Source organism: Grus americana, chromosome 31 (assembly GCF_028858705.1).
Source record: "Grus americana isolate bGruAme1 chromosome 31, bGruAme1.mat, whole genome shotgun sequence".
NCBI lineage: Eukaryota > Metazoa > Chordata > Aves > Gruiformes > Gruidae > Grus > Grus americana.
In genome coordinates, this window is record NC_072882.1 from 687,822 (window position 1) to 714,500 (window position 26,679).

The 26,679-nt window shown below is 70.7% G+C and overlaps 3 protein-coding genes across 11 annotated transcripts; 2 read left to right on the forward strand and 1 right to left on the reverse strand.

Annotated features, from left to right (window-relative positions):
- The first annotated feature begins 4,598 nt into the window (after nucleotides 1-4,598).
- ITGA7 (integrin subunit alpha 7) lies at nucleotides 4,599-15,714 on the forward strand. 6 transcript variants are annotated; one of them, XM_054807090.1, is made up of 27 exons: nucleotides 4,606-4,848; nucleotides 6,514-6,641; nucleotides 6,751-6,830; nucleotides 6,929-7,184; nucleotides 7,804-7,935; nucleotides 8,091-8,210; nucleotides 9,400-9,607; nucleotides 9,739-9,932; nucleotides 10,084-10,172; nucleotides 10,255-10,382; nucleotides 10,576-10,671; nucleotides 10,775-10,836; nucleotides 10,945-11,114; nucleotides 11,432-11,581; nucleotides 11,700-11,812; nucleotides 11,928-12,126; nucleotides 12,359-12,442; nucleotides 12,523-12,602; nucleotides 12,723-12,800; nucleotides 12,871-12,973; nucleotides 13,193-13,369; nucleotides 13,465-13,551; nucleotides 13,709-13,822; nucleotides 13,927-14,025; nucleotides 14,092-14,217; nucleotides 14,648-14,803; nucleotides 15,277-15,714. In XM_054807090.1, the coding sequence occupies exons 1-27, from the start codon at nucleotides 4,679-4,681 to the stop codon at nucleotides 15,457-15,459; spliced, it is 3,582 nt and encodes a 1,193-aa protein (XP_054663065.1). In that variant the 5' UTR covers nucleotides 4,606-4,678; the 3' UTR covers nucleotides 15,460-15,714. The 6 variants fall into 6 exon arrangements, with proteins under 6 accessions (XP_054663067.1, XP_054663065.1, XP_054663068.1 ...); XM_054807092.1 differs by lacking the exon at nucleotides 7,804-7,935 and having other exon boundaries at nucleotides 4,599-4,848; XM_054807093.1 differs by lacking the exon at nucleotides 14,648-14,803.
- Nucleotides 15,715-15,749: 35 nt separating this feature from the next.
- Nucleotides 15,750-19,407, forward strand: MCRS1 (microspherule protein 1). Its single transcript, XM_054806804.1, has 15 exons — nucleotides 15,750-15,819; nucleotides 15,992-16,204; nucleotides 16,684-16,813; nucleotides 16,895-17,033; nucleotides 17,122-17,280; nucleotides 17,398-17,507; nucleotides 17,599-17,707; nucleotides 17,821-17,959; nucleotides 18,045-18,120; nucleotides 18,208-18,236; nucleotides 18,360-18,452; nucleotides 18,533-18,615; nucleotides 18,729-18,816; nucleotides 18,896-19,023; nucleotides 19,124-19,407. The coding sequence occupies exons 1-15, from the start codon at nucleotides 15,750-15,752 to the stop codon at nucleotides 19,208-19,210; spliced, it is 1,653 nt and encodes a 550-aa protein (XP_054662779.1). The 3' UTR covers nucleotides 19,211-19,407.
- A 177-nt stretch (nucleotides 19,408-19,584) lies between these two features.
- KCNH3 (potassium voltage-gated channel subfamily H member 3) lies at nucleotides 19,585-26,356 on the reverse strand. 4 transcript variants are annotated; one of them, XM_054807102.1, is made up of 15 exons: nucleotides 26,055-26,356; nucleotides 24,923-25,127; nucleotides 24,697-24,831; nucleotides 24,475-24,605; nucleotides 23,960-24,209; nucleotides 23,715-23,872; nucleotides 22,989-23,196; nucleotides 22,324-22,590; nucleotides 22,038-22,237; nucleotides 21,414-21,663; nucleotides 21,077-21,285; nucleotides 20,514-20,704; nucleotides 20,346-20,428; nucleotides 20,189-20,271; nucleotides 19,585-20,113 (listed from the first exon to the last, which is right to left on the reverse strand). In XM_054807102.1, the coding sequence occupies exons 2-15, from the start codon at nucleotides 25,050-25,052 to the stop codon at nucleotides 19,649-19,651; spliced, it is 2,760 nt and encodes a 919-aa protein (XP_054663077.1). In that variant the 5' UTR covers nucleotides 25,053-25,127; nucleotides 26,055-26,356; the 3' UTR covers nucleotides 19,585-19,648. The 4 variants fall into 4 exon arrangements, 3 of the variants coding, with proteins under 3 accessions (XP_054663077.1, XP_054663076.1, XP_054663074.1); XM_054807101.1 differs by having other exon boundaries at nucleotides 24,923-25,152; XM_054807099.1 differs by having other exon boundaries at nucleotides 24,923-25,156.
- Between the last annotated feature and the right edge of the window lie 323 nt (nucleotides 26,357-26,679).

Genomic DNA, 26,679 nt, shown 5'->3' on the forward strand with positions numbered 1-26,679 from the left:
GAATTCCCAGTCTCTCACCTGCCTCCCGGCTGCACAGAGAGGGACTAAACCCGACTTAATCTGGAATCATCCTTGTCAGGGCATCCCAATGTCGGGTACGGCCGCCTGGGCTGTCTGTGTGCCAGGCTGTAATGGATGGGGCTGGCAGCGGGAGAGATGAGCTGGCAGGGGGTGGGGGAGAGCCGACCGGGCGCCCGAGACGCAGCTGCTGCCAGCAAAGCGCACTATGAAAATTAAATTGGCCCGCAGAGTGCCGGAAGGGTGAGCTGGCAGAAATGCCGGGATGCGTCTGATCTCACCGGGCTTAATCAGCCCAAGACCTGCGATGAAGCTGGTCTGTTGGCCGGGCGCCGGCTGGCTGCAGCTGAGCAGAGTCAGGAGGAGGAGGAGGAGGAGGAGGAAGATCTCGTCATGCCCTCTGGTTGGGCAGGGGAAGGGAGTATGAGGAAGGTGAAAAGAAACGGCTGGGGGTGCGGGGAGGGGGCTGCGGTTGTGTGGGTCGGTGCTGGCAAGGGGCAGGCAGGGCTCGGGGTGCGGGCAGCACGACGTCCTGCCTCGACGCAGCCGCGGCGTCGAGTGTTTCTCCTCGACCTCCCGTCAGGGCAGCCCTGGCAGGGCTTGGCCCCGTCGGGAGCGGGATGTGCATCTCCGCGTCCCAGCTGGGTTCTCCCCGTGGTATTCGGTCTCTTGTTCCTTCGCTGTCGTTCCCCCCGCCCCCGGCCTTGCCTTTGTGCTCCGAGCTGGTGACCTGCAGGAACTCTGGCTGCAGCTACAGGAACTCGAGCGCAAAATGTGGCCAAAGATAAACCAGAGGATGGGTAAAAATAACCCCAGCTTGCTCCCCACACGCTTGTCTGATGCTGGCCCGCTCCGGTTACACAAACAAATTCTTGCCTGCAGGAGCCCCTGCAGCCTCGGGAAGGGCAGAGGAATTTATTTCGCTATTTCCATCGTTAGCTGATGAGCATGCCGGGCAAACGGGGGTGCTGTCGGGCAGAGCGTGCTCAGGGTCTGGGTGTGCGTGGGCTGTTCCGCTCCTCCCTGCGCCCGGGTTTGGCGTCTGTCGGGGTCAGCTGCTCCCCGTGAAAGGTTTGGGTGTATCGCAGGGGTTTGGTGTTTGCCAGCAGCTCTCCCGTGGAGGCACCGCTCCCAGAACCGCGCCGACCCGGTTCCTGCCCTTCCCTTCCACAGGAATGAAGATCGCTGCCCGGTTGGGGACCTTTGCCGGTGACGGCTGACCGTCCCGCAGGCGCCTGTGGCAGTTCACACCTCTCCCAGGCGCTGGCTCCGGCTCTCGGCACACGCCGGGGACGTGCCTCGGTTTCCCTTGCCGACGCTGTCTGGAACAGCAGCGAAACACGCTCGTGTCTGCCCCGAGAGGCGCGACCGGCCCGGGCTGCGGGCATAGGATCCGCTCCCGTGCGTGGCTCCGCCGCCTGCCTCGTCCTCCCTCCTCTCCTGCCCACGCAGGATTCTCCGTGGGGGGAGCCCGGCTTCAGTTCAGCCCCTCACAGAGTTACCGGCGCTGGCGAGGTGGTTCGGCTGTGCCGGGGAGCCCTCGGGAGCGTTTCCCTCTCCCCGTCCGTGTGGGAGCGAGTGGTGGGTCCCATCCCCACCCTGCTCCTGGCCCTTCGCCCCTCCCTGGCTCCAGCCGTTTCTGCGCCCGGGGAAGCACTTCCCCGCTCTCCCACTCCTGCTTTTACCTCCTGGCCCCGAAAAAGCCTTGGCGAGACTCCTGGAGACTCCGCTGTCCTTGGGCGGGTTGGGGAGCTCAGCCCTGCACCCCCCTCCCTCCCCGTGTGCTCCCCCCATCTCGGCTGCACGGCTGCGGCTTCTGGGAGCTCAAATCCAAGCCAGGGCTCGGAGCAAAGGGAATCCTCCCAAGAAGGAGATTTTTTCTCCCCTGACCGCCCCCCCCAGCCTCACTCACCCCGCAGCCATGAAAACCCTCGTGCCTGAGCCGCCGGGAACGGCGTCCTGCCGTGAGCCGGGCTGGGGGGCAACGCTCCCCCCGGCAAACCCTGCCTCATTTGGGAGTTGCACCGAAAATAAAGTTCTCTCGAGATGGCGCGGAGGGGATGACAAAGTCTGCCGTGACGCCGGGACTGCACGTGCTGCCCGCTCTCGCTGCCTGTGAAACCCAACCGCCGGCAGCTGGTGCCGGGGTGGGATGAGGCCGTGAGGCCCCGGGAGCCCCGAGGTGGGAAACATCCCGTTGTGCATTCACAAGGCAGTTTTGGGGTTGGAAATCCCCATCCTGCTGGGGGGGGGGGGGGAGCAAGCTTCCAGGGGAGCTGCCGTGGCTAATCCGGAGCAGCTGGCTTCTCCGGCACGTTACTGGGCTCGGCGTGGGGAGCGGAGCAAGCTCCCAGCTGGGACCCCGTCACGGCAGCCCCGAGGGTCCTATCCCGATCGTGCGTGGTGCTGAGCAGCGCTGCTCGGGGGTGGCTCCCCCCCCCCCCCAGCCTTGGGATGCTGCGCAGGTTTTGGTCTGTTTTGGGGGAAAACAAAGCGGATTTGGAGGTTTTGGCTGGGAGCAGGGAGGCTTGGGAGCGCGGTGCCCCTGAGGTTGGCCGGGAAGCCGGGAGGAGAGCCGGGTGGCAGAGCGAGGCGGGGGTGCCCGCTGGGATCCCATCCCCGCTCCCCCTGCTCCTGGGCACCCTGAAGCCTTGATCAGATTGGTTTTGGGGGTCCCCTTGTGCTGAGGGACGGCACTGGGAGCCCAAATCCTGCTTTTATTGGATCAGCTGCTCATCTCGCTCCCCGGCCATGACCACCTTCCTTTCTATTTATACTCGGCCCGACGCTCGCATGACGCCATCCTCTTCCATCGGGCAGCAGCGGCTGCACGGCAGAGCTGGTGGGGAGCTCCGTGCTCCCCTGCCCGGTGGTCAATGGGGCACGGGGGGGCGGCGGGAGGCTGAGCAGCCCCCGGGGACGGGCTCTGTTCCCGTCCTCCGCTCCCAGGCAGGGATCGGCCCTTTCCCACGTCAGGAGCACGACGGCGGGGACGTTGGGAAGGGATCTGGGCTGCAGAAGAGGAAAGAAGGGGCGAGCGTGGGGAGGGCTGGACGGCAGCCAGGCAGGGGGCGAGCTGGGGGGCATGGACCCTCTTGGTCCTGTCCTCGCTCCCCCCAAACACAGGGCCAGCCAGCAGCGAGGAGGAGGAGGAGATCGGGGTGAAGGACTGTTCCTGCATCCAGCACAGAGCTGGAGCTCATTCACACGGCCGGAGCGGAGTGGCCCTGCCAGCTCCCAAATATCTCCACGGGCCCTTGGAGAGCGGGAGCGGTTAAAAATAGCCTATGTGCTGGAAAATATGACAGCCCCCCCTTTCCCTTCCCCCCCCCCAAGCTGCTGTTTGGGGCACGGGGCCATACTCGAGCCACCACCGCTCCCATGGGACCCGGCCCCGCTGCTCGTGGGGTCCTGCTGTGCTGGCGCTGCTGGCCCCCCCCCGGTCCCCTGGGAGCGTGCGGAGGCACCAGCCCCTTCCCCGAGGGGGTGCGTGGGCCCCGGTCCTGCTGGGGAGCCGGCTGCGCCTCTCCTTTTGGGGTGCAGTGGGGGTACTCCCAGCCCGAGGGTATAGAGGTGGTTGGGGGGCCTGGCAGGACCCATGGGAGCAGCCAAAGGGGCCCCCTCCCCACCGCCACGTCCCCACGGCTGTGTCCCCATGAGCATGGCCTCGGTGCAGGGGAGCTGCCGGGGTGGCAAACTGCCCCCGCGCGGGTGCTGTGCCCCCTTTTGGCAGCACTGGAGGGGGGCGAGCAGCGGTTTGGGACTGGGGAACTCTCGGGGGGGGTCACCAGTGTCCCCGGGGTCGTGCCTGGATGGGGAGATCTCCCAGCTGCCGTGCCGGGGGTGGGCTGGGGGCTTCGACATCTGCCCCTGCGCGTGGGCAGGGCTGGTCCCTGCGGCACGGTGTGCCGTGCTCTGCGATACGGGAGGATGCACTGTGCAGCACTGTGCGGGGTGCAGCACGGGGTGATGGGTGCGATGCACGGCAATATGGGGTGCGATGCCCAGTGTGGGGTGCAGCATGGGGTGATGGGTGCGATGCACGGCAATATGGGGTGCGATGCCCAGTGTGGGGTGCAGCATGGGGTGATGGGTGCGATGCACGGCAATATGGGGTGCGATGCCCAGTGTGGGGTGCAGCACGGGGTGATGGGTGCGATGCACGGCAATATGGGGTGCAGTACATGGCGATAGAGTGCGATGCCTGGTGTGGGGTGCAGCACGGGGTGATGGGTGCGATGCACAGCAATACGGGGTGCAGTACATGGCAATATGGGGTGCGATGCCTGGTGTGGGGTGCACCATGGGGTGATGGGCACGATGCCCAATGTGGGGTGCAGCACGGGGCGATGGGTGCGACGCACAGCAATACGGGGTGCAGTACACGGCGATACGGGGTGCGATGCCCGGTGCAGCAAGGTGCGGTGTGCGGGGTGCACCCTTGGGGGCTGCGATGCTCTGCCCCAGGCTGAGCGACCCGGGGTGCGACCCGGAGTGTGACACGGGGTGTGACACGGGGTGTGACACGGGGTGTGACCCAGCCCGCGGCAGGCGGGGCGGGGGCCGTGCTTCCCCGGCTGACCGTGCTCCTCCTCGCCGCCCGCCGGAACCGGGGTGCGGGGGGAGAAACGGGCGGCGGGGAGCGGCGGGGAGCGGCGGCATGGCGGGGGCTCGGGGGCTCTGGCTGCCCTGGCTCAGCCTGCGGCTGCTGGCGAGCGCAGCCTTCAACCTGGACGCCACCAGCACCCTGCTGAAGGACGGGGACAAGGGCAGCCTCTTCGGCTTCGCCGTGGCTCTGCACCGGCAGCTCAGCCCCGAGCCGGCCGGCTGGTGAGTGCGGGACACCGGGCGAGCTCCGGACCCTCGCACCCGGGGCCGGGAGGGGCGCGGGAGCCGCGGACGACCCCGCCAGACAGCCGGGCTGTCCCCGCGGATCCTGCCCCGGGTCGGGTCTCCCCCGCTCTGTGCCCCCCTCCTCGGGTCCGTGTGTCCCCCCGTGTCCCCCCCCCCGCCCCCCCCCCCCCCGTCCCCCCGCTGAGCTGGGGACCGGCAGCCCCGGGCTCCTCCCGCCGCTCCGGGCACCGCCGCCCGCTCCCCGGGATGCTGGAGGGGCCGGATCCTGCTTCGGGGTGCTGGAGACCTGAGGGGACGGCGATGGGCGCGGGGGCCCCGCTGCCTGCGCTGCCCTGCGGCCGCCGCCGCTCCGGGATTATTCAGCAGGAGCCGGCGGGGGGGGGGGGGGGGCGCGGGGGAATTGGGGGGCGATCGATGCCCCGAGCGCAGCGTCGGGGTGCTCGGGCGGATGGGACCCCCCCCGGTCGCCCCCCCACCCCCCCCGGGCCGTGCCCGCCGCCTCCCCCGCGCCTGCTCGCCGCTGAGCTGGCAAACGCCCACCCGGTGCATGCCAGGGCAGGCGCCGGTCCCGGCCCCCGTGTGTGTCCCCCGTGGCCCCCGTGGCGCTCGGGGTGCTGGCGGGGGGTCTCTACGGCGGGGACCCCCGGAGCGGGCAGGTGCCGAGGGACGCTGTCACCCCCAGCCGCCCGTCCCCGTGTCCCCGTCCCCCCCCCCGCGGCCGTGGCAGCCGCCCTCTCCGCATTCCTGGCGTGGGGAGGGATATTTTCTCTCCCCCCCCCACCCCGGCAGGTGTTTGCGGGGCCGCTGGCACCGCGCAGGGGACACCCCCCACTCCCCCCCCCCCCCCCCCCGCCACCGGTGTCCCCCCGGCCGCCCCCTCGGCTCCCCCGCGGGGCTCGGGGACGGCTCCGTCCCCACGGGCTCCTTACGGGGTCCCCGGGCCCCAACACCCCGGGCAGTGCCCGGTGCCCTGGAGCGGGGGGCACTCCCGGGCGTCCCTCTGGCTCCCTCCTTTTTTGGACATGTTGCTGCGGGGTTATTTTGAGTGAATTCCAGTTTATTTTTACCGACTCTGCATCTCCGCCACCCCCCGGGGCTCCCTCGTGTCCCGAGGCCACCGTCCCCCCGGGGAGAGGGGCTGGGGGTGGCCACAGGTGCCCCGTGGCCACCGAGGAGTCACCGGGGGCACGGCACTTGTCCGACAGAGGAGCGAGCCCCCGGGGAGGGCTGCGCGGGTGGGGGTCTGGGTGGGGGGGTCAGGGTGCCCCCAACCCCACTACACCGAAGGGGACGACTGAGGGAACGGGCAGCAGTGGGGGGGTGGGGTGTGCGTCACCCCCTGCGCCCCCTTCCTCTGCCCACACATGCACCGAGTTGCGGCTGAGGCCTGGGAACAGCCGCGCCGGGGCTGGCACCGCGCTGGAGGGGGGCACCGTGCCCCACGGCCAGCGGCGTGAAATCCGTGCGGGGGCGTGGGGACAGCTGCGCGGGGGCAGCGGGGACCGGGATGCTCTGGCAGATGGGTACCCGGGGGGGGGGGGGTGTGCGTGCGTGGTGGTACCAGGTGGGCAAAGTGGGTGTGCAAACCCAGCATTGCACGTGCCCACGCCCTGACGGGGGGGGGGCTCTCTGCCGTGGCAGGCTGCTGGTGGGGGCCCCCCAGGCGTCGGCGCTACCCAGCCAAGGGGCCAACCGGACCGGGGGGCTCTTCGCCTGCCCGCTGACCCCCGAACTCTCCGACTGCTGGCGGGTGCCCATCGATGAGGGAGGTGAGGTGCTGCCCGGGGGAGCGCGGTCTGCGGGGTGCCCCCCTACCCCTCTCCGGTTCCCCACCCCGGGGGTCCCGGCAGGGCTGACGCTGCCCGTCCCCCCCCCCAGTGGACCTGCAGCGGGAGAGCAAGGAGAACCAGTGGCTGGGGGTGAGCGTGAAGAGCCAAGGCGCCGGCGGCAAGATCGTGGTGAGCACCGGCGGGGACGGACAGTGGCGAGGGTTTGCGGGGGGGTGGGGGTGTCCCCCAGAACCTCCTGACCCCCCCCCCCCCCTCCCCGTGCACAGACCTGCGCCCACTTGTACGAGGCGCGGCACCGGGTGCGGCAACCGCTGGAGACGCGGGACGTGATCGGGCGCTGCTTCGTGCTGAGCCAGGACCTGCAGGTGCGGGACGAGCTGGACGGGGGCGAGTGGAAGTTCTGCGAGGGGCGACCGCAGGGCCACGACCGCTTCGGCTCCTGCCAGCAGGGCCTGGCCGCCGCCTTCAGCCCCGACCACCATTACATCCTCTTCGGGGCCCCCGGCACCTACAACTGGAAGGGTGAGGGTGGGGGTGGCCGGGCCCCCCCCGCCACATGGGGCTGCGTGCGGCTGCCCGGCTGCGTGGGTTCGCGTGTGCACGCGGGTTGGGTGCGCGTTCCTGCCTGGGCAGGCGTGCAAGGCGTGCGTATGCGTGCACGATGGGGGTGTGAGCGCATGTGTGTGTGCATGCTGTGGGTGCGAGTACACGTGTGTACGAGAATGGTGTAGGTGTGAGCACAGGTGTGCATGCTGTATGCAGGTGTGAGCGCACAGGTGTGTGCAGGCTGTGTGAGTGTGCATGTGTGTGTGCGTGCGTATGGGTGTGCACGTACATGCATGCTGCGTGTGCGCGCTGTCTGTGTGTGACCACACGGGGGTACGTGCCCTGTGTGCGTGTACACACGTGGGTAGGTGTGTGTGCCCGTGGCTGTGCACACACACGTCCACTGGTGCGTCCACACGTCCGTGTGTCGGGATGCCCGTGCCGGGGGTGAGTCTGCTCGGCGAGCGCAGCTCCGTGGGGCGGCTCTGGTGCCCCTTCGTCCCCAGGCAGCAGGAGGTTCCTCGTGGGGGGGGGGCAGTTCCCGGGGGGGGGGGGTCCCCACCCCAGCGCCCCTCACCGCTCCTCGGTTCGGCAGGGAACCTGCGCGTGGAGCTGCTTAACCAGAGCTCCCTCGACCTGCTGCGCTACGACGATGGCCCCTACGAAGCCGGGGGCGAGAAGGACCAGGACCCCTCGCTCATCCCCGTGCCCGCCAACAGCTACTTCGGTACGGGCACGGCGGAGCCCGGGCACGGCGGCACGGCACGACACGGCACGGGGGACCCCGACTCCCCGGCCTCGCCGCCCGGCTCCAGCCTGCCCCGGCCGCGGTGCCCCCCCTGACGCCCCTCTCTCTTTCTCTCCCGCCCGGCCGCGGCGCAGGGCTGCTCTTTGTGACAAACATTGATAGCTCAGACCCCGACCAGCTGGTCTACAAAACCCCCGAACCCAACGAGAAGGTGCCCGGCGCGGCCGGCGACGTGGCCCAGAATAGCTACTTGGGTTCGTAAGCGCCGGTACCGGCGGCGTCCCCGTGTGCCACCCTCCCCGGAGCCGTGTCCTGTGGCATGTCCCCCGTGTCTGTGGAGGGGAGAGGAGAGCTCCCGCAGGCTCCGTGTAGATGCACACGCGTGTCCCTGTGCAGACAACGCGTGCACCGAGCGTGCCTCCCTCTGCACCCCTTGCACACGCAGCGTGGCCCCACTCCTTGTGCACGCACGCACGCACGCACCCCTTTGCACACCCCCCCATACGTGCACGCCCCTCCTTGTGCGCACCACCTTGCACACTCAGCCGTGCACGCGTGTGCCTGCACCCCCCCATCACAGCCCCCCCCCCCGCTCCTGCCCTTTGTGGGTCCTAGATGGGCACGTACCTGTGGCTGCCCCCCCCCCCGGGGTTGGGGGTCCCAACCCCCCCAGCCAGAGCTCCCTGCGGGCAGCGCTGCCTTGTCCCTGTCCCTGTCCCTGTCCCTGTCCCTGTCCCGTGTCCCGTGTCCCGTGTCCCATGTTCCTGTCCCGTGTCCCGTCACTGTGCCGGGGGCACCACCAGGCTGGGGGGGGGGGGGGGCTGACCCCGGGGGAGGGGTACAGAGCCTGGCGTGGCCCCCAGCACCCCGCTGTCCCCGTGCTCTTCCCTCCGGAGATGTTTTTGCATGGGGGGGGTGCACGGTTCCCGCGGGGAGAGGCAGTGGTCGCATTCTGCTGGGGGGTGCCGGGGGCTCGGGAGGCTCAGGGGGGCTGCGGGAGGGCTGGGCACTGCAACTGCTGCATGTGGGGAAGGGGGTCCCGGCCCCCGCTGCTCCCTCCAGCTGAGGGGGGGGGGGGGCCCGGTCCCCGCCTGGCTCTGTCCTGGCTCTCGCTGCTCTGGCAATGCGGGGAGGGGCTGGTCCTCGCTCACCCCGGCAGCCTCTGCTCCCCCTTTGGCTTCCACCGGCCCAGAGCTGGGGAGGGGACCCCGCAATCCTGAGTCCCGAGGGGGCGCAGAGCAGGGAAACTGAGGCACGAACCGAGCAGAGCCCCCCCCCATCCCCACGCCAAAGCACGAGGGTCCCCGAGACCCGGCAGCGCAGGGGCTGAGCAGAGAGAGAGAGACGGACGGACGGACGGACGGCGGGTGTGGGGGCTGGGGGGGCCGGGGGCTGGGTGGGCACTAACGCCTGCCATTCCCCCCCTGCCCCCCCCCCCCCCAGGCTTCTCGGTGGACTCGGGCGCCGGGCTGACGCGGAGGCGGGAGCTGAGCTTCGTCACCGGAGCCCCCCGCGCCAACCACACCGGGGCCGTGGTCATCCTCCGTCGCGATAGTGCCAACCGGCTGGTGCCCGAGGCCGTGCTGCCCGGCCAGCAGCTCACCTCCGCCTTCGGCTACGCCGTCACCGTGCTGGACCTCAACAGCGACGGGTGAGTTTGGGGGACACCCCCCACCCCCACCCCCGAGTCCTGGTGCCGGGGCATCGCCCTGGCTCGGTGCACCCAGACGCTTTGTCTTGGCTGGGGGGGGGGGGGGGGTGATGGAGCCACCGTCCCCACAGCTGGATGGACCTGGTGGTGGGGGCCCCCCACTTTTTTGAGCGCAAGGAGGAGATCGGGGGGGCTGCCTACGTCTACATCAACCCGGCGGGGCGCTGGGACTCCGCTACCCCCCTCCGCCTCAACGGCACCCGCGGCTCCATGTTCGGCATCGCCCTCAGCGCCGCCGGGGACCTCAACCAGGACGGCTTCGAGGGTGAGGGGCTCAGGGGGCGGGGGGGGTCTGGGGTCCCCGTGGGCTGGGGCACAGCCTGTGTCCTGCCAGGGGCGGGGGAGATGGTGGCACCAGGAGCTGCATCCCACAGAGGGGTCTTGGACCCCCCCACTACCTGCCCTTACCCCCCCAGACCTGGCCGTGGGAGCCCCCTTCGACGGCGCCGGCAAAGTCTACATCTACCACGGCAGCAACCTGGGCATCGTGGCAAAGCCGGCGCAGGTGAGGGGGGCCGGGGGGGGTGCATTGCCCATCCACCCCCCCCCTACACCGGTTCCCGCTGTCACAGGCGCCTTGTCCCCAGGTCCTGGACGGGGAGGGCGTGGGGGTGACGGCCTTCGGGTACTCCCTCTCGGGGGGGCTGGATGTGGATGGGAACCTCTACCCCGACCTGCTCGTCGGCTCCCTCTCCGACACCGTCGTGCTGTACAGGTGGGTGCCCGCCATGGGCAGCACCCCCCATCCCGAGCACCCCCCATCCCAGGGCACCCCCTGACCCGGGGGGGGGGGGGTGTGTGTCCCCGGGCACGGCCAGGGGTCCCGTGCAGGGGGCGAGTGCCGGGTCTGTGCGAGGCTCGGGGTGCCCTCAGTGCCAGCCTGGCACCCCCCGTTTCTCCCCTGGCAGGGCCCGGCCGGTCGTCCACGTCTCCAGGAACGTCTCCCTGCTCCCCCCCAACATCGATCTGGAGCAGAGCAACTGCCAGCACCAGGAGGGTGTCTGGTGGGTGCACCCCCCCCCCATAGGCACACAGCCGGGGCACGGCCGGGGGTGGGTGCCGCCTGTCTCACCCCCCCCCCCCCCCCCCCCCCCCGTGCCCTCCCAGCGTGGACGTCCGAGCCTGCTTCAGCTACACGGCCAGTCCCGCCAGCTACAGCCCCCGCCTCGGTGAGCGCGGTGGGGACGGGCAACGGGGCAGGGGACCCCGGGCTGTGCCACGGGGGGGGGGACGGGGACAGGAGCCCCCGGCATCGCGCCCGTTCCCTCTCCCCCCAGTGCTGGAGTACGTGTTCGATGCCGACACGGACCGCCGGCGGCTGGGCCATGCCCCCCGCGTCTCCTTCCTCGGCCGCCGTCCCTCGGACCCCGAGCATCAGTTCTCCGACACGGTGGAGCTGCCCCGGCAGCACGCCCGCGCCTGCGTCAAAGCCACCTTCCAGCTCCAGGTGGGTCCCCATCCTCATCCTCATCCCCATCCCCATCCTCATCCTCATCCTCATCCCCATCCTCATCCTCCTCCTCATCCTCGTCCTCATCCCCATCCTTATTCCCATCCCCATCCCCGTCCTTGTCCTTGTCCACATCCCCATCCTCGTCCACGTTCCCGTCCTCATCCTTGTCCTCGTCTTCCTCCCTGTCCCCATCCCTGTTCCTGTCCTTATCCTCATTGTTGTCCCCATCCTCATCCCCATCCCCGTCTTCCTCCCCATCCCCATCCCTGTCCCCGTCCCCGTGTCCCCTCTCACCCTCGTGCTGCCCGCAGGACAGCATCCGTGACAAGCTGCGCCCCATCGCCGTCACCCTCGCCTACGGCATCCGGGGAGCCGGGGCGGGCCGGCAGAACCGGGGGGCCACCCTGCCGCCGCTGTCGCCCGTGCTCAGCCCCCAGCAGCCCAGCAGCCACCGCACCGAGGTGGGGACCCGGCTGCGTGTGTCCCCCCTCCCCATCTCCCCGGGGGTCTGGGGTGCACCGTCCCGCGCGGGGGCTGCCCGGAGTGTGCCGTCACCCCCGCCCCCCGTGTCCCCCCCAGGTGCATTTCCTGAAGCAGGGCTGCGGGGACGACAAGATCTGTCAGAGCAACCTCCAGCTCCGCTTCCAGTTCTGCGCCCGCCTGGGGGATGCCGATTTCCTTCCACTGCCCCGGTGAGGGGGGGGGACCGTGGCGCTGCCCCCCCCTCCCCGGATCCCCACTCCGCAGGGTGTTGGGGACACCCAGAGCTGGGGGTGTGGGGGGGGCTCACGGCGGCTGTGCCCGCAGGGGCGCGGATGGCACCGCCGTCTTCGCCATGAGCGACCAGAAGGACGTGGCCCTGGAGATCCACGTCACCAACCTGCCCTCGGACCCGGCGGAGCCGCAGCGGGACGGGGACGATGCGCACGAAGCCCTGCTCACCGCCACCTTCCCCCCGGAGCTGCTCTACTCCGCCCTGCGCCCCTACGACGGCCGGACCCCCTCGGTGCGGCGGGGGACGGCGAGGGTGGGGTGCTGCGGGGAGGGGTACCGAGGGATGGGGCGGTCCTGGGGGTGCAGGGGGATGGCGACGGTCCCCGGGGTGCTGGGGTGCGGGATGGGGATGGTCCTGGGGGGGTGCAGGGGGCTGGGGATGGCGCGGGGGGGTGCTGGAAGGGGTTGATCCCGGGGCGCAGCGGGCCCCCCAGCAGCAGGGGCTCAGCTCTCCGCCCCCCCAGGACAAGCCGGTGCTGTGCCTCGCCAACCAGAACGGCTCGCAGGTGGAGTGCGAGCTGGGGAACCCCATGAAGCGCGGAGCCCAGGTGGGTGCAGCTCCCACCGCCCCCCCCCCCCCCCAGCCCCCGGCCCCCCCAGCCCCTGGCCCTCACCCCTCTGCCCCCAGGTGCGGTTCTTCCTCATCCTCAGCACCCTGGGCATCACCATCCAGACCACGGACCTGGCGGTGGAGCTGGCCCTGTCCACGTGAGCCCCGGGGGGAGCCCCGGGGGGAGCCCCGTGCTCGGCTCTCTGTGTGGGCGCATTTTGGGGGGGGGGGGGGAATCGGGGCGATGCCTCCCCCTGACCCCCCCCGCCTCTCCCCAGGATCAGCGAGCAGCCGGGGCTGGAGCCGGTGGTGGCTCGCGCCCGCGTGGTCATCGAGCTGCCGCTCTCCGTGACGGGGTGAGTGAGGCAGGGAGGGGGGGGTCCGGGACCCCCCGGGGTTCCCCTGACCCCCTGGCTGTCCCCACAGCGTGGCCGTGCCGCCCCGGCTCTTCTTCGGCGGGGTGGTGCGGGGGGAAAGCGCCATGCGGCGGGAGAGCCAGGTGGGCAGCGCCGTGCGCTTCGAGGTCACGGTGAGTCGCCGCGATGGGTGGCCCCTGCACGGGGAGGGGGGGGGGGGGCACCACGGGGCGGGGGGATGCGCGGGGTGTCGGGGGGTCTTGGCCCCGCTGCTCTCCTTCCCACCCCACCCCTTCTGCTGGGGCAGGGGGTCCCATGGCCCCGGTGGCGGCGGGTCGGGGGGGTTCCGTGCCGCCGCGCTGACGCTGCCGTGTGTGTCCCCCCCCCCGCAGGTCTCCAACAGGGGCCAGTCTCTGAAGACGCTGGGCTCGGCCTTCCTCACCCTGCTCTGGCCCCACGAGATCGGCAACGGGAAATGGCTGCTCTACCCCCTGCACCTGGAGCTGGCGGCCCCCCCGGGGCAGCAGGCAGCCTGCAGCCCCCCCGCCAACCCGCTGCGCCTGGCTCTGGTACCGCCGCGGGACGGGGGGCGCGGGGACGTGTCGGTGCCGCGGGGGGGGTGTCCGTGCCGCCCCCCCTCCATGCCCGTCCTTCCCCTGCGCAGGAGCCACCGGGGGAGGGTGACCCCACCGAGGCACCGGGGTCCTGGTGGGTGCCAGCGCCCGCGGAGAGAAAGAGGAATGTCACGCTGGTGAGTGGGGTGGGGGGCACCTGCTGCTGGGGTGCCCCTGCCCGTGGGGTGCCCCCACTCCTGGGGTGCCCCTGCCCATGGGGAGCACCCTGCTCGTGGGGTGCCCCTGCCCGTGGGGTGCGCGGCCGGGCTGACCCCCCCCGTCCCCGTCCCGCAGGACTGTGCCCAGGGCACCGCGCGCTGCCTGGCCTTCCACTGCCCGCTGCACAGCTTTGAGCGCGCCGCCGTGCTGACGGCCCGCGGGCGCCTCTGGAACAGCACCTTCCTGGAGGTAGGAGGGGATGGGACCCCCGGGATGGGGATGGGACCCCCGGGATGGGGACGGGACCCCTGGGACGGGGAGGGAGCTTAGCCCGTCCCGTGCCACCGCCGCAGGAATACCTGTCCGTCACCTCGGTGGAGCTGATCGTGCGTGCCAGCGTCTCGGTGACCTCCTCCATCAAGAACCTGGTGCTGAAGGATGCCTCCACCCAGGTCTGCCCCCCCAGCACCCCCCGACCCCCCCATCCTGCTGCCCCCTGACCGCCCTCCCCTCCCCAGATCCCCGTCTCCATCTACCTGGACCCCGGGGCGGCGGTGGCCGGCGGTGTGCCGTGGTGGGTTATCCTGCTGGCCGTGCTGGCCGGTGTCCTCGTCCTGGCTCTGCTCGTCTTCATCCTCTGGAAGGTGAGGGACGGGGTCCCTGCAGCAAGACGTGTCCCCCTCCCCGTGGCACGGGGTGCCCATGCCGTGCTGTGCCATGCTGTGCCATCCCAGCCACGCCGTGCCATGCCGTGTTGTGCCACCCCAGCCGTGCCATGCCGTGCCACCCCAGCCGTGCCATGCTGTGCCACCCCAGCCGTGCCACGCCGTGCCATGTTGTGCCATGCCATGCCACTCCAACCATGCTGTGCCGTGCCATGCCGTGCCATACCACCCCGGCTCTGCTGTGCCACCCCAGCTGTGTTTATGCCATGCCACCCTAGCCATGCCGTGCCACGCCGTGCCACCCCAGCTGTGCCATGCCACCCCAGCCGTACTGTGCCGTGCCATGCCGTGCCATGCCGTGCCACCCAGCCTGGCCTTGCCCAGCCTCACCCTCTCGCTTCCTCCCCAGTGCGGCTTCTTCAAGCGGAGCAGCCGAAATTCCCGCTACGCCGCTATTACCGGGCCCGCCTGGGCCTGCAGCCCTCCGCGGCGGACAAGCAGGCGTTGGAGGGGGAGCGGTAACGCAGGGCTGTCCTGCCCCGGCTCCGGCGGGCAGCGAGCATGGGTGCGCAGGGGTGTGCGAGGCCTGGCGTCCACCCCGCACGGGTGTGCGAGGGTTGGCGGTGTGCCGAGGCAGAGGGACGAGGGTTTGCGGCGTCGGGGTGGACGGACGAGGGTTTGCAGTGGTGGTTGTGTGGGTGTGCAAGGGTTTGCGGTGCCTGAGTTGGGACGTGCGAGGGCTTGCAGTGCTTGTGCATGGGCGTGTAAGGGTTTGCAGTGCTGGTGCATGGGTGTACGTGGGTTTTTCGCACTGGTACACGATTGTGCAAGGGTTTGCAGTGCCCGAGCCAGGATGCATGAGCGTTTGCAGTGCCGGCGTATGGTTGTGCAAGGATTTGCAGTGCTGGTTTGCCCCTGCGGTGATTTCTGGGGTGAGCGCCGAGGGACGGGCACCATGGCTCTGGTGCCACGGGCTCACGTGGCCGTTCCCGAAGCCGGGGTGTCCCCGCGTGGCCCTGACTCGCCGGTCCCCTGCAGCTCGGCTTCTTCCGCCGGGCACGTTATGCGCCGCCGGCCGTGCCGCAGTACCACGCCGTGAAGATCCCGCGGGAGGAACGGCAGCAGTTCCGCGAGGAGAAGACGGGCACCATCCAGAGGAAGGAGTGGGCCGCCAACTTGAGCGAGGCCAACGACGGCCACATCGCCCCCAGCTCGGCGTAGACACCCCCACCCCGGGCACAGCGCGGGGATGGCGGCACGCACATGGGACGCTGGACACGGGACCCTCCTCCCCGGCCCCGGGGAAGGACCCTCTGGCACCGCACGTGGGGAGGAACACGCGTGTGCCAGCGCACGCCTGCCTTAGCCGGGTGCACACGGGACTGCTCGCACCGGGACGGGGCCCGTTGGCCCCGCGGGGAGGGCTCGGGCCCACAGCGATGCTCGACTCAATAAAAGGAACAGCCCCGCCACGGAGAGTGCGTCCCTTCTTCGCAGCCTGGGATGCCGCCATGATGGGTGTGGCGTGGTGGTGGGAAAATGCCGCCATGATGGGTGTGGCGGGGAATGCCGCCATGATGGGTGTGGCGTGAGGGAATGCCGCCATAATGGGTGTGGCCGTTTCTACAGGTGGTGGGTGCCTATGGTGCCGCGGCCGGGACAAGCCCTATCTGATGGAACAACGGGGCGGGTCCCCGTCCCCGTCTGTAGGTTGGGCCCGGCCGTCCGCGACCCACCGGCGATGGCGGCCCAGAAAGTAGGGGGTGCGGCCCTGCCCTTAGTCAAGATGGCGCCGCGCCGCAGAGGCTGCGTGGAGCCTTTAAAATGGCGGCTCCCGCCGCGGCTTCAGAGCGCTTAGTGATGACGTCAAATCATTTTCCGGTGGGCACCCGGAAGCGGTGCCGTCCATGGAGGCGCCCAAGCGGACGCCGTCGCGGGGCAGCCGGTGCCTCCGCTCCCGGGGATGGTGAGGCCGCGGCGGACGGGGCCGGTACCCGCTACCCCGGCGGGATGGGGGGGGCGGCGCCCCGCGGGAGCTGAGTCCTCCTCGGGCCGGGGGGTGTTTATCCGGGGGACCCCGGCAGCGGCCCGCGCCCCCTGCGTGTCCCGCGTCCCTCCCCGGGCCCGCCATGTACCCCCCGGTGCCCTTCCGTGTCCCCTTGTGCGCTCCCCTTGTGCCCCCTGCCTTTCCCCGTGGCCCCCGCTGTGTCCCACGCTCCCCCGTGTGTCCCCCCCCATCTCCACGCCCCCCCTCATTTCCCCCGTGTCCTCCTGCTTGTCCCTCCCCGCGTTCCCAGCCTCCCCCCCACAGGGTTGGAGTCCCCCACACCGAGCCCCCTGGAAAGCTGCACCCCCAGGGCGTGGTGGGGGGCCCGGAGGTCCCACTGCCGCACTTTGGGGCGGGGGGGGAGCAGCCGGGGACCCCCATCTCCTCTGTTCCCACAGACGTGCTGCTCTCCGGACTGATGGCGTCGGGCGCGACGAGCCGCTCCGAGGACGAGGAGTCGCTGGCGGGGCAGAAACGGGGCTCGGCCCAGGCCTCGGGCGCCATCCCCAAGCGCCGCAGCTCCTCGCGGTACGCCGGGGTGGGAGACCTGCCTGCCCGCTGCCTGCCTGCCTGCGGGAGAGGGACTCAGAGCCGTCTCGTTTCTTCCAGGTTCATCAAGCGGAAGAAGTTTGACGATGAGCTGGTAGAGAGCAGCCTCGCCAAGTCCTCCAGCCGGGCCAAGGGCGCCGGTGGGGTTGAGCCCGGGCGCTGCTCAGGCAGCGAGCCTTCCTCCAGCGAGAAGAAGAAGGTGGGGGGCCAGCGGGGATGTCCAGGGACCAGCTGGGGGGATCTGGGGAGCTCGCAGAGACCCCGAACCCCCATCTCTGCCCACCCAGGTCTCCAAGTCCGTGTCCGCCCCCATCGCGCCCAGCCCGGTGCCGACCCCCGGCCTCGCCAAGCGGATGAAGAAGAGCAAACAGCCCCTGCAGGTGACGAAGGACCTGGGCCGCTGGAAACCCGCTGACGATCTCCTGCTCATCAACGCCGTGCTGCAGGTAACGGCCCCGGGGGGCTGCCCGTCCTCCTGGAGCCCCTCGCGGGGGGATGTTTGTCAGCGCTGTGTTTTGGGGCTGGTCCCCAGGGACTGTCCCCTAACCCGGGGGCTTTTCCAGACCAATGACTTGACCTCCGTCCACTTGGGCGTGAAGTTCAGCTGCCGTTTCAACCTGCGGGAGATCCAGGAGCGGTGGTACGCTCTCCTCTACGACCCCATCATCTCCAAGTGAGTGTAGGGCAAGTCCTGAGGAGCAGAGCCGTCCCTGGGGGGGGGGCCAGGGGGGCCGCAGGGGCTCTCACACTACGTCCCCCCCCAGATTGGCCTGCCAGGCCATGCGGCAGCTGCACCCCGAGGCCATCGCCGCCATCCAGAGCAAAGTGCTCTTCAGCAAAGCCGAGGAGCAGCTGCTGAACAAGGTGGGATCGGTAAGAGCCACCCGGGAGCGGAGCGGGCTGCGGGGTGGAGGGCTCAGGCTCAAAATGGGGCTGGGGGGGGGTGCGCAGTCCTTGGTGCCACGTGTCCCTTCTCCCCTCCGCAGACCAGCCAGCCCACGCTCGACACCTTCCAGGAGCTGCTCCACAAGCACCCCGACGTCTTCTACCCCTCCCGCACGGCCAAGGCCCTGCAGCTCCACTGGCAGCTCATGAAGCAGTACTACCTGCTGGACGACCAGACCGGTGAGCCCCCCCCGTGCCCCCCTCCGTGTCCCCCCGTGCCCCCCCATGTTCCCCCGCTCCCTCACTCCCATCCTGCTCCTTCCAGTGCAGCCGCTGCCCAAGGGGGACCAAGTGCTGAACTTCTCGGACGCCGAGGACATGCTTGATGACAGCAAGCTGAAGTGAGGTTTTTGGGGGGCCGGCGAGGGGCCGTGCCGGGGGGGGGCATCAGGGCGGCACCGTTTCATCCTCCCTCTTCTCCTCCCCAGGGACGTGCGGGACGAGGTGCTGGAGCACGGTGAGTCCAGCCCCCTCCCATCTGGGCAGCCTGAATTGGGGTGGAGAGACCCAGAACCCCCCCAGGATGGGGGGCAGGCGGCCCCCCCCCCCCCATCCCAACTCCCTCCTCTCCTTCTCGCAGAGCTGACCGTGGCCGACCGGCGCCAGAAGCGGGAGATCCGGCAGCTGGAGCAGGAGCTGCACAAGTGGCAGGTGCTGGTGGACAGCATCACAGGTGGGAGCCGGGGGGCCCCGTCTGTCCCCCCCCAGCTGTCCGTGTGCCCCCCCACCCCCCTTACCCCTTCCTTCCCCCAGGCATGAGCTCCCCAGACTTCGACAGCCAGACGCTGGCCGTGCTGCGGGGCCGCATGGTGCGGTACCTCATGCGCTCCCGGGAGGTGAGTGCCGGTGTTGTACCCCCCCGGCGGAGCTCCCCGCTCCCTGGGGAGCCCCCCCAGCCCCCCTGCAGCCCCTTGACGCTTCCTTGCCCCCCCCCCCCCCGCCACCCCAGATCACGCTGGGCAGGGCCACAAAGGACAACCAGATCGACGTGGACCTGGCGCTGGAGGGACCGGCCTGGAAGATCTCCCGCAAGCAGGGTAGGGACGGGGCTGGGGCTGGGGGGGTCCTGGAGCAGGGGGGGCTGCGTTCCCCCCTCACCCCGTCTCCTCCCTCCAGGTGTCATCAAGTTGAAGAATAACGGGGATTTCTTCATCGCTAACGAGGGCCGGCGCCCCATCTACATCGACGGGCGCCCCGTGCTCGGCGGCAACAAGTGGAAGCTGAACAACAACTCGGTGGTGGAGGTGAGCCCTGCTGTGGGAGAGGGGGGGCCGGTGGGGGGTTCCCACCCCGTGGGGGGGGTCCCACCCTGCTCACCCTCTGCCCCCTCTGCCCCCTCCTCAGATCGCCAGCCTCCGCTTCGTCTTCCTCATCAACCAGGACCTGATCGCCCTCATCAAAGCGGAGGCAGCCAAGCTGGCCCAGCAGTGACCAGGGGGTGGGGGCTGCTCTGCCCGCCCCCCCCAATGGGCCCTGCAAGGGGGAATTAGGGGTCCCCACAGCTCCCAGTTTGGCACTGGAGAGCCCTGACCCCCCCTCAGCCATCTCCCCAGGGGTGCTGGGCCCTTCCTGCCCCCACCCCTGGGGCTGGAGATTGTCATCCTCTAATAAAGTATTTCCCCCCCCTCCTTGAAGTGTGGGGGTCCTCAGGGGCTGGGGAAACCCCGGGGGGGGACACAGGACCCCCAGCTCCTGGGGTGTGGTTATAAATCGGGGGGGGGACACACAGGACCCCCAGCTCCTGGGGTGTGGTTATAAATCGGGGGGGGACACACAGGACCCCCAGCTCCTGGGGTGTGGTTATAAATCACTCCTTTATTGAAAGGGGGGAGCGGGGGCTCTGTCCCGGCTGGGGGGGCTGGTTCCCCCTTACATGCCCGTCCCCTCCTCTTGGGGCTGGGGGGGGCCCTGGGACCCCCCCATCAGTGCCAGCTCCAGGCTGGGCCCATCCCAGGGCCCGAGGGGCTCCAGCCCCGGCACGGAAACACCGTGGCCCCCCGAGGAGGCAGGGCTGGGGGGCCATGTGGGGGGGCTCCCCTCCAGCGGCCCCCCCTGCCCCCCCGGGGAGCCCCAGAAGGGGTCGGGGTGCAGCCAGGGCGAGCTGTGGGTGGCGGGGGGCCCCCAGCCCCAGGGTTGGCTGCGGGCACAGTCGGGGGGGGCCCGGTGCAGACAGAGCCCCGGCCCCCCCGTCTCCACGCGCAGCGGCCGCAGGGCTGCGGCCATCCCCGGGGCGTCGGGCTGCGGGGGGGGCGGCAGCAGCAGGAGCTGTACGGCCTCTCTCAGCGCCCGCAGCCCCTCCCGCAGCTGCAGCACCTGCCCCGACAGCTCGGCCACCTGCGGGTGACGGGGGTCAGCACCACCCCGGACCCCCCCGAACCCCTCAACTCCCCCCCCCCAACCCCCCCTTACCGCTTGCCGCAGCTTCTCGATGGTGTCGGCGCAGCTCGGCTCCGGGGGGGCGGGGGGGATGGCCAGCAGCCCCCTGTCCGTGCCTGGGGGGGAGAGGTGAGCGTCTCCTGGGGGGACGTGGGGGTCCTGGCCCCCCCCAGCCCCCCCCCCCCCTTACCTGGCCCCAGGGAGGGGCTGAGGTGGAAGCTGAAGCAGGGTCTGTCGGCGGCGCAGCCCTCCCCCTCGGTGCCATCCACCACCCTGGGGGGGAGAGGGGGGGGTCAGTGGGACGTGGCCTCGGGGCTCTGGGCCCCCCCAGCGTCCCCCCCTTCCCCCAGCCCATCACCTGGGACTCAGGTCGGGGGGGCTGCTCCAAGGGTGCAGCTGCAGGGCCGGGGGGGGCTCGGGGTGGGCGCGGGGGACTCCGCTGTGGGGGGGCCGGGTCCCCATGGCAGGGGACGGCTGGGGGCTGGGGGGCTGCGGCTCGCCCCCCCCCTCCTCCGGCGTGGGCTCCCCCCTGGGTGAGCTCGACTCTGCCTGGGGGGGGGGGGAATGGGGACAGAGAGGGAGCCCTCCCTCTGCACCCCTGTGACATCACCCAGGCCCCGTGATGTCACCCTTCAGCCCTGCACTGTCCCCAGCCCCACATCGCCCCCCCCACCCCACCTCATCAGCTTTGGCCCCTCGAATTCATCATGTCCCCTTAGCTAGCTTACGTCATAGAGTGAAGGCAGTGATGTCATTCGGATGCTATGATGTCATCCCTCAGGCCAGAGCTGCCTTGGCGTCTTGGACCCACTGAGCCCACGACGTCGCCTCCCCTCTGCCCCCACCGCTGGGTGCAGCATCACCCCCCCCCCCCCCAGCCCTGTGACGTCACTCCCCATCACCCCAGTGACATCACCTCACCTCGGGGGCGCCCCCCAGGTCGTAGCTGAGCTCACGGGGCAGCTGCTGGCGGAAGACGCGGGCGAAATCGGGGTCGAGGGCCAAACCCTCGGCCAGCGCCGGCAGCCCCAGGCTCTGCAGGGCGCAGTACGTCAGCCCCCGCACGTCTGCCCGGGCCCGCCGGCTGCGCGGGGACCCCCCCAGGTCGCAGCCGATCAGGTCCCCCTTCCCTGGGGGGGGGGACACACACACAGACACACAGACACACACAGACACGAACAGGCGCAGAGCGGGTGTCAGGCCGGCCATCGGTGTCACGACGAGGCCAGCCTCAGCCCGCTCTCCCCACGTCCCGCACCGAGGATGGCGAGGACGGTGCCGTCCCGCAGCACCTCCATGGAGCCGGAGCGGAGGAAGTAAAGCGCCTGGAGCGCATCGCCGCGACGGATGAGGAGTTCGCCGGGGGTGCAGAAGGTGGGGCGCACCCCCAGGGACAGGGTGCGCAGGCAGCCCCGGCTGGCCCCCCCGAAAAGGGGCAGCTGCAGCAGCTCCTTGTGCAGGTGCAGCGCGATGTCGGCCCGCAGCTCCTCGGGCAGGCTCTGCAGGAGCTGCGCACACGGCGCTCAGCGGGGAGGGGGCTGCTGCCCCCCCCCCCCTCCCCCCCCAGCCACTGCACCCCACAGCCCCCCTCCTTGTGCCCCGGCTGGGCCCCCCCCCCCCGAGCTCCCCATCCATCCCCACCACAGACTGTGCACACACAGCTCCCTTGTCCATCCCTGCTGGGGGGCTGAGGGACACCCCCACCAACCCCCCCCACACACACCCAGCCCCCCTCCATCCCTGCCGGGGGTCTGGGGCACCCCAATTCCCCTCCATCCCTGTTATGGGGCCAGGGCACCCAGGTCCCCTCCATCCGTGCACCAGCGCTGCGTGCCCAGGCTGCGGTCCCGGGGGTCCCGTGGCGCCCACGGTGGGGGCTGACCTCGGCCGTGTCGATGCCGTTGTTGGCCGCCCAGGTGCTCTGGAAATACTCGAGGATGCGGCGCTTGAGGGGCCGGGGGATGCGGTGGATGCGGATGTAGTCGTGCAGGTCGCGGGTGCGGCTGTGGTACAGGAACCGGCGGGCGTACAGCCGCTGGATGATGGCCGTCACGTTGCCGAAGACAACAGCGTGCATCAGCGCTGGGGACAGCGAGGACACCGGTCACCTGGCCGCCGGGTCCCCCACCCTCCACCTCCGGACCCCCCTGCCCGCCCCGGCCCCTCACCCCCGACCAGCATGGTGCAGATGGAGAAGATCTTCTCGGTGTCGGTGTTGGCGGAGACATTGCCGAAGCCGACGCTGGTCAGGCTGCTCAGGGCGAAGTAGAGGGAGGTGATGTAGGCGCTGCGCAGCGAGGGGCCCCCCAGCAGCCCCCCGCTCCCGCTGCAGTTGGCTCCTGGCCCTGTGTCGTTGCCGGCCCCCCCGGTGCTGCAGTTCCCCCTCGACAGGTAGTAGGGGGTCTCCAGCCGCCGCGCCAGCTCCTGCAGCCAGCCTGGGGGGGGGGGGCAGGGGAGTGAGCAGGGCTGTGGGGGGCTGCCCGGCTCGGGGGGGGGGGGGGGGGGGGCACACAGGGGACAGGGACAGAGGCAGCCCTGCATGGGGCACAGGGGACACGGGCGGGGGGGGGGGCACACGCAGCCCCCACTTTGGGGCCATGGGGTGCTCAGGGTGCATGGGCAAGCCCCAGCTTCAGGGTGCACGGGGGGGGGGGGGGGGGGGGGGGGGGGGGGCCATGGGGTGCACCAGGGAGCCCCAGCACCAGCTCAGAGGGTGCACAGGCTCTGGGGTGCAGGGGACCCATGGGGGTGGGGGGGCACAACAGCAGGGCCAGGTATGTGGGGACAAAGGACAGGAACCCCTGCAGCCCCGGGGGGACGGGGGGGGCCGTACCGCTCTCGGGCAGGGCGGCGGGGCTGCCCTCCACCTCGCGCTGCCCCAGGAAGAACCAGCCACAGGCGACCCAGTGGGCCAGGAGGGCGAAGACCACCATGAGCAGCGCCAGCACCACGGCGCTGTACTGCGAGTACCGGTCCAGGTTGGGCAGCAGCCGCAGCAGCCGCAGCAGCCGCACCGTCTTCAGCAGGTGAGCCCCCACGTACTGCGGGGAGAGGGGCAGTGCAGGCGGGGACGGGCACCCGGAGGGGACAGGGCACCAGTTGGCTCCATCCAGCCCTTCTGAGGTCCCTCACAGCCCATCAGAGTCCCCGCAGCATTTTTTTGGGGGGGCTGGGGGTGTTCCTGCAGCCCAGCAAGGTCTCCATAAGCCCACCAGGGTCCCCAGTGCCCCATCGCGGTCCCCAATGTCCCGTCAGCATCGCCACAGCTCCATCAGGTCCCCACGGTCCCATCAGCATCCCTAGTACCCCACCAGTGTCACCACAGCCCCATGGTGGGGGGGGGGGTCCCTGCAGCTTTTTGGGCTCCCTGCAGCCCTTCAGGGTCCCCAGTGGCCCATCAGGGTCTCCCGTGAGGTCCCCACAGTCCACCAGCATCCCCAAAACCCCAGTGGGTTCCCTGCTGCTCGGGCTGGGGTGGGGGGGGGGGGGGGGTGTTTGTCCTTGTAGCTCAGGGGGATCCCAGCAGCCTGGGGTGCCCCCTCCCCGTCCCGGCACTCACCACGTTGACCCGGCAGGCGGCGAGCAGGTCGAACGGCAACGCGGCCACGAGGTCGAGCGGGAACCAGCCGGCCAGGTAATGGCGAGCGATGGCGCGGGGGTCCAGCACCACCTGCCCCGACTTGCTGACGAAGGTGGTGCGGAAGTTGAGGATGATGTCTGAGGGATGGGGGGGGCGGCAGCCATCAGTGCACTGAGTCCCCCCAGCCTCTGCCAGCCCCGAGCCAGCGTGGGGGGAGGATTTACCCAGCATGAAGAGGATTTCCACGCACAGGTCACAGGCACTGGGGGGGCCACGAGCAGCCGGCAGCCCCTCCTCAGTGCCGACTCCCACACAGACGCTGTAGGGGACGGTGACAGCCACATAGAGGGTGGCGAGCAGGATGAGCCCGTCCCAGCCCGCCTTGAAGGCCCCGTAGTGCAGCAGAATAAGGGGGGGCTTGCGGATGGCGGCCACCTTGTACTCGGGCAGCGAGGGCTTGTCCCCAAAGACGCCCTGATGGAGATGGGGGTCAGCCTAGATGCCCTGTCCCCTGCCCCAACATTGCCTTTCTGTCCCCCAACACCCTGGAAAGACTGCCCTCAGCACCTTGTCCCCAACCCTTGTGTCACCACGTCTGCTGCATCAGCCTTTCCCCAGCCTGGACACGCTGTTCCCAGCCAGGATGCCCTGTCCCCAGCCCCATCATGTGTCCCCAGCCCTGACACACGTCCCCAGCCCCATCATGTGTCCCCAGCCCCAACACATGTCCCAGATCCACCTTTCTGAGCTTGTGCTTGCTCTTTCTCTGCTTCTGCAGGTGCCCCGAGAGGTGGTACAGCACCGCCCGGCTCCGGCGCCGGCTGGCATTGAAACCCTTCCCTCTGGCACGGCTGAACCGCCGGCGCCCACCTGCCCAGGCAGAGGGAGGGGACATTGGTGACGGTGGCCATGGTGGGGCTCCGGCCGGTCCCGTCTCCCCCCCCCCCCACCGTCCCCTCACCCGTGTCCTTTGAACTGTCGGCGCCCGAGCGGCTCTTGGTGCTGGTGATGTCCTTATGGGACACGAGGAACAGGGCCACCTCGTCCTTCTCGTTCTTGATGGGCACCACGTCCAGCAGACACCAGAAGGGGACACCTGCCAGGGGACAATGCCTGGGTTGACGCGGCATCACCTCCCCGGTTGGGGAGGCTGCGGAAGGGACCTGGCCGTCCCCGCTGTCACCCACCGCTCTTGCGGTAGAGGATGAGCTCGCCCTTGAAGGCCTGGTGCTCGTCCAGCGCGCGACGGAGCTGCTGCCGCAGCAGCTCGCTGGTGTCGGGGCCGTAGAGGAAGGAGCAGGCGCAGCAGCGCTGCATCACCTCCGCCCGCGAGAAGCCCGTCAGGTCGCAGAAGCCGTCGGAGCAGTAGACGACGGGGAAGGCGCTGGGCACCTGGGCATTGCCCAGCACGAAGTTACTGTCTGCAAGGGAGAGGCGGCTGGGCCGGGAGGGGGGGGAAAGGGGCTGGGGGAGCCCCTGGGGTTGGGGGGAAGGAGCTGGGGGAGACCATCGGGTTTGGGGGATCCCAGGGAGGGGGGGAAAGGGGGTACCCGCAGGACTGGGGTGCCGGGGTCAGCCCGTGGGTCTCCCCCCCCCCCCCCCCGGGCTGTGGGGGACAATCCGGGGGGGCCCGGGGGTGCGGGGGTGCCCGCGGCCATCTGGGCCCGTTGGGTTATTTTTACCCGCCGCGCAGCAGCGCTGGGGCTGAACCGCCCCGTTGGCACCGGTGGAGCCCACTCTGCCTCATTTGCATACATTTGCATAGGAACAGCGTGGGGGGCTGCCTCCCACCCGTTCTCCCCGGGAGAGGCCAGCACCGGGGGGGGGCGAGGGGGGCCCTTTCCCAAGGAGCGGGGCGATCCGGAGGGGCTCCAGCTCCCCCCCCCCGCCGCAGCCGCCGGCCCGGGGCAGCCCCGGTGCAGCGGAGCGCATCGCCGCTACTCACCGGCACGGCGGGGGAGGGGGCGGGACGGGTATTTATAGCCCCGGGAGGGGGCGGCGGGCACGGATCCTTCCCCGGCGGGCGGGAGCAGCACCGGGGCCCCGAACGTGTGTGTCCCCGTCCACCCCCCCCCGCCTTCCCCCGGCCGAGCACCCCCCGGACCCGACCGGCCGCCGTCCGCGGGGATGATGCCCGTGAGCAGCGCCGAGCACCGCCCGTCCCGTCCCGTCCCGGTCCCTCCGTCCCGGGGGGGGTGCGCAGCGCCGAGCACCGCCCGTCCCAGCCGGGTCCCAGCAGCCGCCGCCCCGTCGGGGCCGGTTGCGGGCCGGGAGGGGCGGCAGCGCCGCGGGTGCCGGTGCCGGTGCCGGTGCACTCACGCGTCCCGTCGAAGCGGCGGGCGATGGTGTCCAGGAAGGCGTTTTGCGGCGCCAGGAGGCCCCGCATCGGCGGCATCTCAGCGGCGGCTCCGCGCTGCCGCCATCCCCGCGGGTGTCACCGGCCCCGGGGCTCCCCCGCACCGGGACCCGCCGCGCCCCCCCCCCCCGGCGCCGCCCCCCGCCCCGGTACCGCCCCCCCGGGAGGGGCTGGCAGCGACCGGCGGGGGGGTGGGGGCACCGGGACCGCGCTCCAAGCCCCAACCCTGCTGCAGCTGGGGCCGATCGTGGCTCCTCTCCGTGGGAAGGGGTGGCCCCAGGGGGGGCGGCCACGGGAGAACAAGCCCATGGGTGGGTGGGGGAGACACAGGATTCGGGGCCCACGTGGACACGGGTACCTCGGGGGGAGCAGCACGGGGTGCTGGGGTGCCTGGAGCTGAATGACTTAAGCAGAAACCAGCTGAATTTTGAAAAGCTGAAATTCAGGTTTCATTTATTTTATTTGCTGAACCAACTCAGGAGAAGTTCAGTTAAAGAGGGAGCAAGAAAAAATCCCCAAACCCCAACATGAAAAGTCGGGGGGGGGGGGGGCACCGAAGAGCCAAGGACCCCCCCGAAAGCCCCGGCC